At 30.0% G+C, this 14311-nt stretch overlaps 1 protein-coding gene across 1 annotated transcript; it reads left to right on the top strand.

Moving 5' to 3' along the window:
• Window positions 1-868: 868 nt before the first annotated feature.
• On the top strand, window positions 869-4962 carry LOC132697228 (uncharacterized). The gene is made up of 2 exons (XM_060662556.1): window positions 869-911; window positions 4278-4962. Exons 1-2 carry the CDS (start codon window positions 888-890, stop codon window positions 4566-4568), a joined length of 315 nt encoding a protein of 104 aa, XP_060518539.1. The 5' UTR covers window positions 869-887; the 3' UTR covers window positions 4569-4962.
• Window positions 4963-14311: the final 9349 nt, after the last annotated feature.

Here is a 14311-nt window from a genome sequence, read left to right as displayed (position 1 = left end):
AGTTTTGTCGTAGTTTTAATTCGTTTCATTCCAAAATCCATCCAAGCGTTATTCCAGATCGTCGATAAACTCTACTTCGGATACTTTTACATGTCTCACCTACCTTTTAAAATTGTGAAAAAAAAATGAATAAATAAAATTACTTTTATCATCCTGTATTTAAGTAAGTAAGTAATGACTTTACAACATAGGTTTATTAGACAAATCAAAAAATTTTGATACAAATTATATGCTAGTATTCTATCGACCATTCGTTTTGAAACACCCTATATATAGGATGGGCGCTGTTTATAATTATTTAGATATAAAATGTGGTCTATTGTTGTAAACATCCTTGTAAGAAGTCTTATTGACATTAAAAATTTGCAAATTGACTCGACTTTTCAAATTTGCGATATTTGTAAAACAGACGGGTCATTTATCTAACTTCGACTTGGGCGTCAGTGAATAGGCACAGACTTTCTATGATTTTGCGCGAGTCAAGTTTAAAAGCTTTTTGTAGTCTCCGCCACAAAGATAATTACATTCGGCCTATTGTAATAGCGTCAAAGGGAAGCCGACGATTTTCCAAGAAACATTCTTTCGATTGATTTTACAGTAGTTTCCCAATATCTCAATAAATTTTAATAAAGAAAAATAACCGACTCACTTTAACCCAGTTGTTTACCGGAAATGGTTATATTTTATGGGAAACGGGTTTTCAAATAAAAACAAATAATGGGGTTAATTAAGCGCACGAGTTAATGTATGCATTTTTTACTGACTTTTTTTCGCCGTCATTGTAACACCTTCCAAGGATACTTTCCTACTTTTTATGCTCGCTATATAATAACTTACGATCGAAGAAAATCTCTTCAATTCGCGATTCCTTCTTATTCTTCTGTGTTATGATGCCGACTAGAAATTTTCACGTGAGTATTTATATATATAAGTTCCACAAGATGGCGATAGGTTTTCATTGAAATCTTTATTGAATTTTATCAGCACTCGTTTTCTATAATGGGTGTTTCAAAAAATAAGAGGTGGTTTGTCATATAAATGATGGGTCAAAAGTTAACCATAAGTGCAGGGAATTCAATTAGACTAGCCCTATCATTAACTAAATTTATGAAAAACTTTATGCAATAGCATAAAACAAAATTATTTTGTTTTATGTAAAAACTATTGTCTTCTGCAATTTTTTCATATTAATGAAAATGAATGAAATTAAAAAATTAAATCTAAAGCAATGCATAACAAGAAAAAAATTCATGATTCTTGATTTATATAACCTTACTCCATTCGTTTGAATACTAAATACGAAACGATGATACAGTATTGGATCAAAATATGGATGTATGTGGATCCGATGTAACACTAACAATGAATGTGATATTCTGCGGCCGCAAAGAAGGCTAACAAAATATTGATAGTTAAAAAAAGGGCGATGGAGAAAGAAATGTTACATCAATCAAGGAAGATTTGAGGAAGAAAATAATCCCCATTGAGACTGGAGTGGGGCCTGAAATGGATCGTTCTACAAAAAATGGTAGATTAATACTCAGTTGTGTAATAACGTAACGTAACGTGTGTAATAACGTAATTATCCCATTAAAATGTTAGAGTTAATGAGTCCGAAGTAGATAGTAATGATGAAAAAATAATAACAACAAATTCAAAACCGTATAATTGTCATAAAAATGCATTTAAAGTCCTAAGCAAAGATTTAATATTATTTTTGAAATACACTTAGATAGGTGCCAAACCTTAATGGGACAAGAACAAATGAATATTGGCTGGAATCGTTGTACAATTTACAATAATTATGCAATTCATGGATGCTTTAAATGCAGTAAATCTTTTCATTTGACTAAGAAGTGTAAGAATAAAAAACTGTGTCCAAAATGCAGTGGTAAATATGATATAAAAGACTGCACAAGCGTCCAAATTGTGTAGCAGCCAAAAACAAAAATAGTTTGAAATGAAATTTTGCCCATACAGCACAACAGACCAACGAAATAAATTTGTGAAAAAGTTGACTTTATGAATTCTTATGAATGGCTTTGAAATAATAATCTTTGTATAAACACGGACAAATTACATCAACAATATTAATTGTATATCTGGAATAAGAAAAATTTGTCAATTCAAAGCATGTTGAGTATACTTAAGTGCTTGTCTGTAAAACCAAAAGTAATGTTTAATGTATATGTATTTATTTTTAAAATTAATGAGCAGTGTGCTCCCAATTATGTTTGTGAAAAAGATATCAATTTCATTCTGTCATTCTGACAATACACGAAATTGTTGAGAGAATGTTATTATTAAATTTAAAAGATTTTTAAGACATCATGTATTCTCCAAATTTTGATTTGTGTGCTTAGCTCTTAGTTTCACTTTATATTAAAAAATTCTATTCACTATTTTTATTTAGCATAATGCTAAATAAAGATATATTATTACTATTATATGATCAATTTACGGAAAATGTATTATCTAATCATTTAATTGTCTAATAATATGGGTTTTAATTTAATAATGGCGAATTGCACTAACGCAGATATGGGAAATTTGCATCTTACGTACAGGCTTGCAAACAGCTTGAGTTTGTCGTCTTTAATTATACACACAAGCGTATCCTAAGCGTAAGCTTCTTCTTCATAGCTTATTTACCAAAATTCATCAAAGACTGCTCGAATCTGGATATTTCGAAAAAAAGAGTTTTGACACGGGCCGATACGGTGAAGTTCTAACTTCCAGATTAGGAGTTGCTGTGCCAAATATTATTGAAACACAACCGGAGGTAAGTACCAGGAAAACTGCCGACGAATTAAATATTGATGGATAAACTGCACACATTTCAAACGAAGGATGATTTGTTCTCAATAGTTTTTCCGAGCGAATATTGATGATTTTATTTTTTGGAAGCTAGTTTTCGCAACTTTTAAAACCGGCATATAAGGGCTGAAGATAATCCGCAAATCAACAACATGTAGACATCAATTTGCCGTTAACGTCTGGCCAGGAATTATCGATGGTCACTGTGCCACATTTTCCACCTTCAAAATTAACTGGTATATCCTATTTTTGTTTGCTGCAACACAAATTACGTGCTTTGCTAGAAAATGTCCTCTTATAAACTAGAACAATCATGTTGAAACTCAAGCACATTCAGTTTTTCAGATTTAAAACATTTGAAATATTATGTCTGGGTGTTACTAAAAGAATTAGTCTACACAAGATACCTAAAACCTCAAAATCCGATGATTGTGGCCTGTGATGTCATAATAAATTATCCAGGCATATTCCAGCATATTAGGGACTCAATGGTGCCTAGGGTAAATGCATGTATGTAGGCAAGGCATCACTTACGTTAAAAATTGTTTTTGTTTCCCTTAGCTGACTAGCTTATTTGTTGTGTTTTTATTTAAGTTAAATTTTATAAATAAAATGTTTTTAAAGAATTTATTTATTGGTAATTTACACGTAAATAGATGAGTTTTGAGAATGTTTATTAAAAACCCATTTTTAAAATGTAATTGTTTGGAAGACAATTGATAAATGTTGGTTCAAAATACAATTGCTTGACAACAACCAACTAAATTGTTCTCCTAAAATATTTTTTTGCACATTCAATGAAGAAGGTAACAGACGCTGAGGTTATCCAAAGGATAAACAAAGACTGTGAAACAATAAACACAATCAAAAAACGAAAATTTCAGTATTTGGCCACACGAGGGAAGAAGTAATCACTACTGTGAAATATCATGCAGACAAGATAAAGAGTAGCCGAAGTGAAGGTTGACGGAAGATCCATGCCGGTTGTGGAATTTGATAGAATGGAGTGACTGCAGCTCCAGAGTGAGATTAGTCATGACGATATTCAATCTTCGCTCGCAGTAATACCAAAAGAAGAAGAGGAAGACGAACTTTTATGAAAAAAATGAATCTAAATTTACTTTTTTCCATGTCATGGCGTAAGTTTCTCTTAAAATTTAACTAGGAAAAATATAGGGTAAAAGGTATTCGAATGAGTTTTCATAAAAGTGGTACTTCCAAATTATTTTATTCTTCTTTTTTCGTTTCTAAGATAAGAAATAAAAACATTATTTTCCCCCATATTTGTAGGGCGATATCTGGCTAATGACCAACCAACCAATTTTGACCAACGTTTATCTAACATACTGTCTGTTTGTTTAATCAATTAAGTTTTCCACATTTGTTTCGAAACACCCTTCATAAGCACCGAGCATACCATGAAACTTTCAGAGCTTAAAAAATTTAAAACTTTTTTACAGCACACTATCATCGTGGTTGCAGTGATTATGATTTTGGTGTCAGCTGAACGCCAAAATCCACAGTATTTCGGAAAGTACCAAGCGATCAGTCACCCTATCAGAATCTATGAGGAGCCCAATTATCTGGGCAGGTTAACTCGGCTTTATTATCAGGAGCCCAAAAAAGTGTTGGTAAAAGTCTACACGGAAGAGGAAAGAAAGTATCTGGTTAAACCAGAGTTCGAACGGCAGTTTGCGTCAGAGTTCAGGTCAGACCGAGAGTATTTAACGAAGGAGGAAGAATGCGATTAGAACCGCACCAACGTTTTAGCACTTACTTATTACACTTTTATCGGAATCAGAGTTGTTATATTGTTAGCACTTAATTAACACTTAATGCTTTAGTAAAAGACATCCTAAGATAATATCTCTTAATTTCCATAATTCCTGAATTTATTTTGCAAACATGTGTGTCCAAGATAATGAGGTCAATCATTTCGATATTGGAAATCATAGAGATGTGAAGAAGTTTCAATTAGAAAAAAGTTACAAATTTTAAAAAGTAATAACGTGATGTTGAAAAAACTAAAAAATTACAATCACTTCCAAATATACGCCACATTGTTTAAATTTAAAAAAGGGATTTTATTAAATTTTCAATGTGTTGCTGATGCTAAGTAAAAGTAAAAATGGTGAAATGATAGATAAACAGATAGATCATGTCACATGCTAATTCATTAAAGAAATTACTTCAAAAAAATTACTAAAAATAATTGTAAATAATGTCCAAACTCAGATAACACCTTTTAACTTATGTTTTTTAAACATTTTTAACAATCAATCGTAATGTTTTGAAAGACTTGAAGAACTAGTCCTCTCAGTTGACATATAAAAAAATCGACTGGAGTCAGATCTTGCGAACAGGGCCTCCACGAAATTGCTGAGTGGCTACCTATTCATTTTTCGCCAAATCTGTCCAAAACTTCTTCAATGTCGTGCTCCAAGAGGTTTTACTAAGGCTAGCAGTTAAGAGAACCATTGTAAAAAAGGGCCAATTAATATATTTATTGCTGTGCCAAATATACATATTACACTGCAAAATAATATATGGTACCAATTTTGTGGCAAACAAAAGGCCTAATAAAACGCAGACATCCAGCAAAAATCGACACTGTTCAAGCCTCAATTTAATGTAAACCAAATTACCCTAAGAAGAAAAAAAATCAAACATTAATCATAAAATATAGTTTTCAATACAGAAAGAAGTCCTAGGACAAAAGAGAAAAGAGGGGGTAATGGTAAACCGCCGAGTGGTTTTCCGATACAGAAGTTATTGAGTTCCAAGAAGATATTTTTTATACCGGTTTTTAAAAGTTTTGGTTGATATTGTTAAAACTTAAATTATTTGTTGTATGTGCAATAGTGTACTTGATTTTTAGGCGATATATTTTTTTTCTCTGTGCTACCTGAAAATCTGATACTTCATAGAAAATAAAAAATTATGCCGCCGGGTAAAAGGCTTTAAGTGCAATAGTGGCTTAGCTCATTCAAAAACTCATTTTCCTATTTAAATAACACAGAAATTTTTTTTTTTTTGGTTTTCACTTGATTTTTCGACTTGAAGAAATTTTTTTTGGGAAAAACGCGTGTCTAGCTTTTGTAGTGCATAAAATTTGCTACAAAAAGTTCCTATACGTACATTCTCTACGACCAACAGCTTTTAAGTTATAGAGCTGTGAAAATAAATGTTCATTATAAGTGATATCAAATCATTTCTAAATTAGGATTTATTATTTTTACATTAAATAGCAATTAATTATAAACAAAAGAATGCTTTATTTGAGTTATTATATGATTCAAGTTTCTAATTTCCAAAATTATTTTTTAATCAAAAAGAGAAAATTAAACGTCAATTATAAAAAAAAATTAATTATAATTAACTAATAATTAATTACAGACATTTAGAAACTATTTATGTTTGTAATCCAGTAACCACTGCCAAATTTAGTGAACAAACATAAATTTTGATTAATAAATATTGATATGTAGAAGTGTAATTTTTTATGTAATTTAATAACATAAAAAATTACACTTCTACATATGACTAATTATTAATTAAAATTTATATTCGTTCCCTAAATTTTAGAGTGGTGACTGGATTACAAACATGAATAGTTTCTAAATGTCTATAATTAATTATTATTTAATTATAATTAATATTTTTTTAAAATTTGAATTTTAATTTTCTCTATAAAATAATTTTGGAAATTAGAAACTTGAATCATATAATAACCCAAATAAAACGTTCTTTTGTTTATAATTAATTGCTATCTAATGTAAAAATAATAAAATCTAATTTAGAAATGATTTGATATCAATTATAATGAACATTTATTTTCACAGCTCTATAAGTTAAAAGCTGTTGGTCTGGGAGAATATACGCATAGGAACTTTTTGTAACAAATTTTATGGTCTACACAAGTTATAAACGCGTTTTTCCCAAAAAAAAATTCTTCAAGTCGAGAAATCAAGTGAAAATCAAAAAAAAAAAATTTTCTGTCTTATTGAAATAGGAAAATGGATTTTTAAATGAGTTAAACCGCTATTGCACGTAAATCCTTTTACCCGGCGGCGTAATTTTTTATTTTCTATAAAGCATCAGATTTTCAGGTAGCACAGAGAAAAAAAAACGCCTAAAAATGAAGCACCCTAATATGCAATGCTATATAAAAAAAGATCTTTTAATCATTTCTAATCGATGTTGTGATTTTTTCAATTTAAAATTTTTTCTCAGATGCAAGTCACGAGCATCTGTACGAAAAGTGATTGTTAAAAAGATATTCGGGAGATTTATACTTAATTAATTTCAAATAGAATGTAGCACGTTGTAAGCTAAACCTATTGCATATGTTAAGCCAACCGAAAACAGCCGAGTATAGAGAAATATGATCCTGTCGGCGAACGCCATAAACAACATGAATTTTGTATCTTCTGGATACGATATTGATCAGCAGCGTCCAGGCAGATTGCCTATACACCTCAGCAATGATTGAATTGTGACAGAACCATGGATTCACAAAGTAGTTTCTTCGTAACAATTGGACGAAAACATCTATGACTATATATTACTTTTAAATTCCCATATGCTATTGTCAATTTGATGATGGTATGGGTATGGTATAGGAGTGTCATTATTTTTTATGGTCATTTTGTTTTTAACATTATGTACCTGGGAGTCATTTCCAACAACCAACACCGGCGACTTAGTTGAATTTAGCTGCAGTAGATGATCGGATGCAGTTTTATAAAAGATTATTAAGTCAATGTTAATTTTAGTCTCAGGTTGCGTCATTTCAGGATCTTGCAAAGAAAAGTAAATTTCAAAGATCGTCAGCCTTACCATAGTTTAAAGCCTTTACAAAGTTAAACTTATAAATTGTATGCAACAAGGGACCCAATATGCTACCTTGCGGTACTCTTAATTCAACAAATTGTCTCAAAACACCTGCTGAACTTTAAAGGATAAAAACGAATTTAAAAACATGCGTGCGGCTTCACTAAACGCAATGTAGCGCAAAATGGAAATAAGCAATTTATGCCAATTTTGCCTTCATCCGATGTCTGCAGTAAATCATCTGTAATACTGATCAAAGCACTCTCACAACTATAATCTTTTCTAAACCCAGATTGTTTTGTAGTTAATATATCAATAAGAGCTAAGAATTATCTTATTTAGCAATTATTTTTTCTAAAACTTTAGAGAGATTAGGATTAAGATTTTGGAAATTAAGAGTTCAATATACATTACACATTATACAATGACGTGTATAATAAAAGGGATTATAAAAGGACAACAAAACTGTATTACAGTAATATTTAATTTATCATCACCTGTGTTATGTCATCCAAAAATCGCAAGCCTCAAAAACGAGCATTATTTATTAGCATGCTTCAGTGCGACCAACTAATCTTATTGAGTAAGTGTGCGCGAAATATTCTTCGAAATTCTTCATCACCAGATTTGAGTGCTAGACAAATCTTAAATTTGAACGGATAAAATTTTTGTTTTCTCATAATAAAATGAGCCATATATTTCCCGATTCCAGTTGTAGGTTCGTCTTTTCTAACAGAATGTTTCCGGATTTTAAGTTAAATCTAAAAAAGTTTATTTTTGAATAAAAATGGGGTCATCAATATACTAAACTATCCAAGATTTGTAGTTAATTTTTAAAAAAATTTTGTAGTCTGCTCTCTTGTCGCTGGGTAGTTCACTAAATACATACCCCATCTCTTCTACTCAGATGAAAAAGCATTTTCCATTTTGTGTAGTATAAAAGAACCAACAGCAAAAAGAGACAAGACAAAACACAATGACGTAAAAAATTCACCAAAACATTGAAAATTGGATAAAAACTCTATTTTGCGATTTAAGCAATGTATACATAGTGTAAGTTTTAGGCGGACTATACAGAAAGCATGTTTTTCACCAAAAAAATTAAAAAAAAAATTGTCAAAAACTACTCACCATTTCGTATGCTCTGTAACGTACTACTCAAAATCAAGCGAATATTCATAGCATTCCATTAAAAACGAAACACCCTGTATTCATAAAAATACCATAAATAAAATATATACTAAGGATCAAACAGTTTTTACCTTTCATCTTTTTTTCCTCAATGTCGTACTTATTGAGATAAAGAATAAGGAGCATCTTAGATGACCACCATTCCCTTAGGTACTGGAAAGACTTCTTGGTGGGTTATTAGAAAAAAGGTTCAATCTGGCTCAGCGAGAATGTCGTTTTTCAGATGTGTTAAACTTTCATTTTGCTTTTTTTCTTAATATTATTTTTCGGAAAATTTATTCTTTGTGTTAAGTTTATATGTATTAAGGAATCATTCCATAATGTTAAAAAAGCTTTATCGAATTTATTTATTAAAAAAAAGAAAGTATTACAGAAAACTAACGTTTGTCGTCACACATTCGAAAATGGTTCGAGGGCCACAAAAGATGTTCGAAGATGCATTTTTCTAGCGCGTCAAGCTGCGCCGCGTGGCAATTCGCCAACGGTATCTTGAAAATATTCGCCATCGGCGACAAAGCGTTCCGGGGGAAGCCCTAGCAGGGCCTCTGTAAAACATCCAAGGGTGATTTGAAGCGTCTTCCGTGACGTACGAATGGATTTCAGTTTACCCCCCGCGGCAACGGAACGACTTTGCTCGAGGCTCTAATCAGATGGACCGACTCAAAACACAATGGCCACTTTCCCAGCTATTTTTTTCGCCACGATTGTAATTTCGCCCAGAGCGAAAATTCCACGCTGAACAGCGAATATTAGAACTAAATTCATATGAAAGTGTTTTTTTTTTTGTAAAATTATAAAATAAAATAAATTAAATTAGAAAATCAATACTGATTTCATAGAAATAAGCAAATATCTAGACGGACCGAGACAGTGTTGCCAGTGTTAGATATCGCATTGGTTTTTTACCGATTCAGCATACACAGAATAATATTTTTAGGTATTCAAGAGTATTTATTTAATGCATGTATTTAATGCACAACACAATATCCATTTTATTACAATGTATTTTCATTTTATATATAATTTACAAATTATATAGATGTTTTTAAACTGCCCGCGTTAGTTATAAAACTTTAAAAGCCACTATCTGACTCCATTAAAATGGAGTATAGTAGTATATAAATTACGTAATATGCTAAGAAATTTAACTTAATGTACGTTAACAAAATACCGTGCTGCTATTTTGATAACCATTACCCATAAAATAACGTGGTCCTTTTTTCAGTAGTGACATGGTATGTAAAAAATTGCGAAAATATACTCAAAAACTAACGGTCGTAGAAAAAGTATAGAATGCAACACATTCGGTAAATTTTGTAACTCACTCGTGAGTCAAATAGCGTTTACCACACTTGTTGAATAATATACTACTATTCTACCTCAAGCGGTAGCCATAAGAAAAATTCACATTTAGGCAACACTCCTCACCTCACCTGTCTCTTCCCTAAGGACCTATATTGGCATCACAACAATACCAATTCTGAGAAATATCAGAAAAAATTAAGAGGCAATTTTAAAATATTTGTTACGCCCTGGTAAAAATAAAGGATATTATACATTACCTTTTACTTAGAGCATAGGGTTTTTATACAACTAAATTTTAATTATTTAATATTATACAACAAGTTTGATCAACATCATTTTAGTCACCAGTTCACAGCGCCGCGCACGTGACTAATAAAACGAGTGAAAAAGTTTATAATAATAATATGAACATAATATGACAATTCAAGTAAGTGAATATTTCCAAAACTCATTCTAAATATACCTTATAAATTAATTGTTACTTTAGTTCATTTAAAAACATATCATCTATTTGAATTTTCACTACAATTAAATGCTACTATGTAAAAATACAAAATACAACTAGAAAATTCAAATAAAATGGGATTTTATAATAATCTAGTAAATTTTAATAATCATAATAAGAAATCACTTGTCACTGGCCACGCGATGTCATTTTTCTAGTGAATTTTAAGGTGTTTTGTGCCTATTCTGAGTGCTGAAATATTTTCTTGAAAAATTAGGACAGAAATGTAGATAATAATAATATTAATGTTTCTATAAAATTCAATGGTGTTGTACATAATTATATAATTTTAATCTATAAAAATTAATAAACCCGAATCTAGATGAATTGTTTTAATTCCACGCATAAAAGCGAAGTTCATTTAAAAATATCATTTTATCTTAGAAAAATTAAATTAAAAAAATCAATGCTGGATTAATAATTACAGGCAAATTTTCAGTTAACAGTTAAGTGGCCACTTTTACAAAATTTGTCATAGACTGGTAAAAATAACATTAATTTTATATTATTTTTTACTCACAGCTTAGAATTACTGAACAGTCACCGAAGAAATGTGTTGTATGTATGCATTATATAGATATGCGCTTATTTATATGTAAATAGTATATTGTGCAACATAATTATAAATTTCATTCGTTTATTATTTTAAAAAATCAAATCCAAAAATCAATGCCATTTTAATAATTACACGCTTTTTTTTTATTAAGGATAAACTTTATAAAAGTTGTCAGACACTGATAAAAGTATTTTATATAATTTTTTACTCACAGCTTAGAGTTACCGAAGAAGTTTGACAACATTTTGCATTGTGTGTAAATAGCATATTATTCAACATATTGATAAATTACTTTAGTCACTCGTTTATTATTCAACTCGTGACTAAAATAAAAAATATTTTACTATTAGCCTTAGATTTTAAACAAAATGCATACTAAATGTACTTTTTCAATTTATTTTTAAGTTGGTTATATACAAATTTGTAAAAATACAAAATGCAATAAGAAAATTTGATTTTCCAATGAATTTACTAAATTGTACCAATCGTACTACCGAAAAAAATCAAATTAAAAAACTTTTGTTTATTATTAACGAAACTAGGGACAAATGTCAGATTAAGTAATAAAATTATGCCCACTTCGCAACATGGTTTTCTGCCCGGAAGATCAAATTTCACTTTTCATCTTCCTATCTCGAATTTAAGATTGGACGAAAGTTGATGACAACAGAGGACCAACTGACATTTTTTTATCTTATCTCTTAATTTTGAGAAAACCTGTACTAAAATTACTTTTCGGAGATGGTTGAAAAAATCTGTACATCATTATGGAATTCGGGGCCAACTTCTAAGAATTACTGCAGATTTGTTACAAGAACGCCACTTTTATTTCAGATTAGGATCAGACAAATCAAGCTTGTATGATGTTATAAGTGGATTTCCTCACGGTTCGGTGCAGTCCACGACTTCACCATGATTGGCATTATAAAAAAGGGTACAAGAATGGCTAATGCCCCTTAATGATTTCAAATACACTGTTTTCCTCCTAGGAGGAAGTATCATTTTCGGTTTATGCTGTCGAAGAACAAAAACATTTAGGGATAATCAACTTCTAAGGGACATAGCCACATCAATGGTATTGTAAAAAAAAAGCTAATAGCTTGATTTTCCTTATATCCAAAGTTTTTCATACAAGACCTATATTTATTCTAAGCTGGAATATGCTCAGAGTATCTCGTGTATGCCAAGGAAATTGAACCATTCGAGAGGGAGAGTATGCAGAAAAGGGCCAGTCATTAAAAAGCCTGCTCTATGAAACCAGGCTTCGTAAACTAAACTTGTCGCCCTTTACCAAATTGTACCAATCATAATACCGAAAAAAATCACATTACAAAATTTTTGTTTATTATTAACGAAACTAGGGACAAGTGGCACTTATTAAACTTGTATTATATATAGTTAATATACAAGTAAGTGCTTATTTACAGAATGCATACTAAATATGCTTTTTCAATTTTTTTACTTTAGTTCATGTCCCCAGCCAAATCTACACACATTATTAGTAAAATTAAACGTCCTTACATGAAGATCTAATAGAGCTTCCAAATGCAATCTTGACCTATTCCAGTTTTCTGAAAACAATCAACTCAGGGGCCATAAAAGAAAGTTTTCAAAAACACTACTAAGATTTTTTTTTCGATTTATAAATGGAATTGTCTTAGTGAAAAAATTAAATCACTAACCTCACTTTAAAAATAGACTTGTATGAACTGTTCTTCCTAAAGAAAGAACTCACTGTGATAACCTGTATTATGAATTGCAGCTGTGTTAACATAAATGCTAATTAATGCAATAGTCTCATCGGTTTATTGCTTAACTAATAAAAACTAACCGGACCTATTGCTTCTAATTATAATTATAACAACAATTTTATTAATGTTAAATGTAATATTTAATTTAATTTTTTTTAATTCAATTAAATATATAATTTAATTAAATATAATATTAAATTTATGAGATTAGCAATACATACTTGTATTTTATTAAGACAAACCTGTGCAAAAATTCTTATCAAAACATCTTAAGGGATAAAATATTTTCAAAAAGTTGTCGGCTTCATTAAATCTATGATATTTAAAATATTTCCTCGAAGAAAAATTTGAACATTTCGTTCCAAAATTCGAAAAACATAATATGCACTAGGTCTCCACTTTTATTCGTGGACCAATCCAGACATTCAAATTTAAGATTAAATTTATGAGATGAACAAGACGTACTTCTATTTAATCACAATAAACTTGAATAAAAATTCTTTGCAAAACAACGTATTAAAAGTATTAAAAGTTATCCGCTTTGTTAAATCTATAAGATTGGTTATCAAGCTGAAGTAATCAGTTTAAAAATAAACTTGATCTGCAAATATACGTTTTTAACAATTCATTTGTCCACTATTCTTCCTGTGATAATATGTGATAAAAATTGTAACTGCGATAACATAAATGCCACATAAATACAAGTTAATACAACAGTCTCGTCGGTTTGCTGCTCATCTATTGTTGTCAAAAACTCATTTTTTTACTATCCGTCCTGAAACAAAAGTCACAGTGATAACCTGTGATAAGAATTGTGACAGTGATAACAAAAGTGAACATAAGTGTAAATTAATGCAATAGTCTCATCAGTTTACCACTTATCCATTGCTTTCAATAAAAATTATAATTATAGTAATACTAATATAAAAAGTCTTGCGCTAAGTAAAACGTAACATGCACAGGATCCCCTTTTGTTTGTGAACCAATCCAGACATTCATATTTAAGATTAAATTAATGAGATAAATAATGATTAGAAAGAAAATTTATATTTGGAACAACTTAGGTATCCATTATTCGTACCACACGTACTTGTAGTTAATTACAATAAATTTGTGCAAAAAATAATGTCAAAATCACTTTTTTTAAAAAAGGTATTCGCTTCGTTAAATCTATAAGTTTGGTTATCAAACTCTAGTAAGCAGTTTAAAAATAGACTTGATCAGGAACCGTATGTTTGAAACAACTCATTTATCCACTATTGCAACATAAATCAATGTCAAAGATAATTATAATAATTATAATAAAAATATATATAATAACAGTATTTAAAAAAAATTTGCTAAGTAAAACAT

The sequence above is a fragment of the Cylas formicarius genome, unplaced genomic scaffold, assembly GCF_029955315.1.
Source record: "Cylas formicarius isolate icCylForm1 unplaced genomic scaffold, icCylForm1.1 PGA_scaffold_1__22_contigs__length_36826433, whole genome shotgun sequence".
Lineage (NCBI taxonomy): Eukaryota > Metazoa > Arthropoda > Insecta > Coleoptera > Brentidae > Cylas > Cylas formicarius.
This window is presented reverse-complemented; position numbering and strand designations above follow the sequence as displayed.

Bases quoted from the DNA above. Each gene is read 5' to 3' on its own strand.
- LOC132697228 (XM_060662556.1), top strand. From the start codon at position 888: ATGATGCCGACTAGAAATTTTCAC. The intron at 912-4,277 runs GTGAGTATTTAT...ACTTTTTTACAG, and splicing joins TGCCGACTAGAAATTTTCAC to CACACTATCATCGTGGTTGC.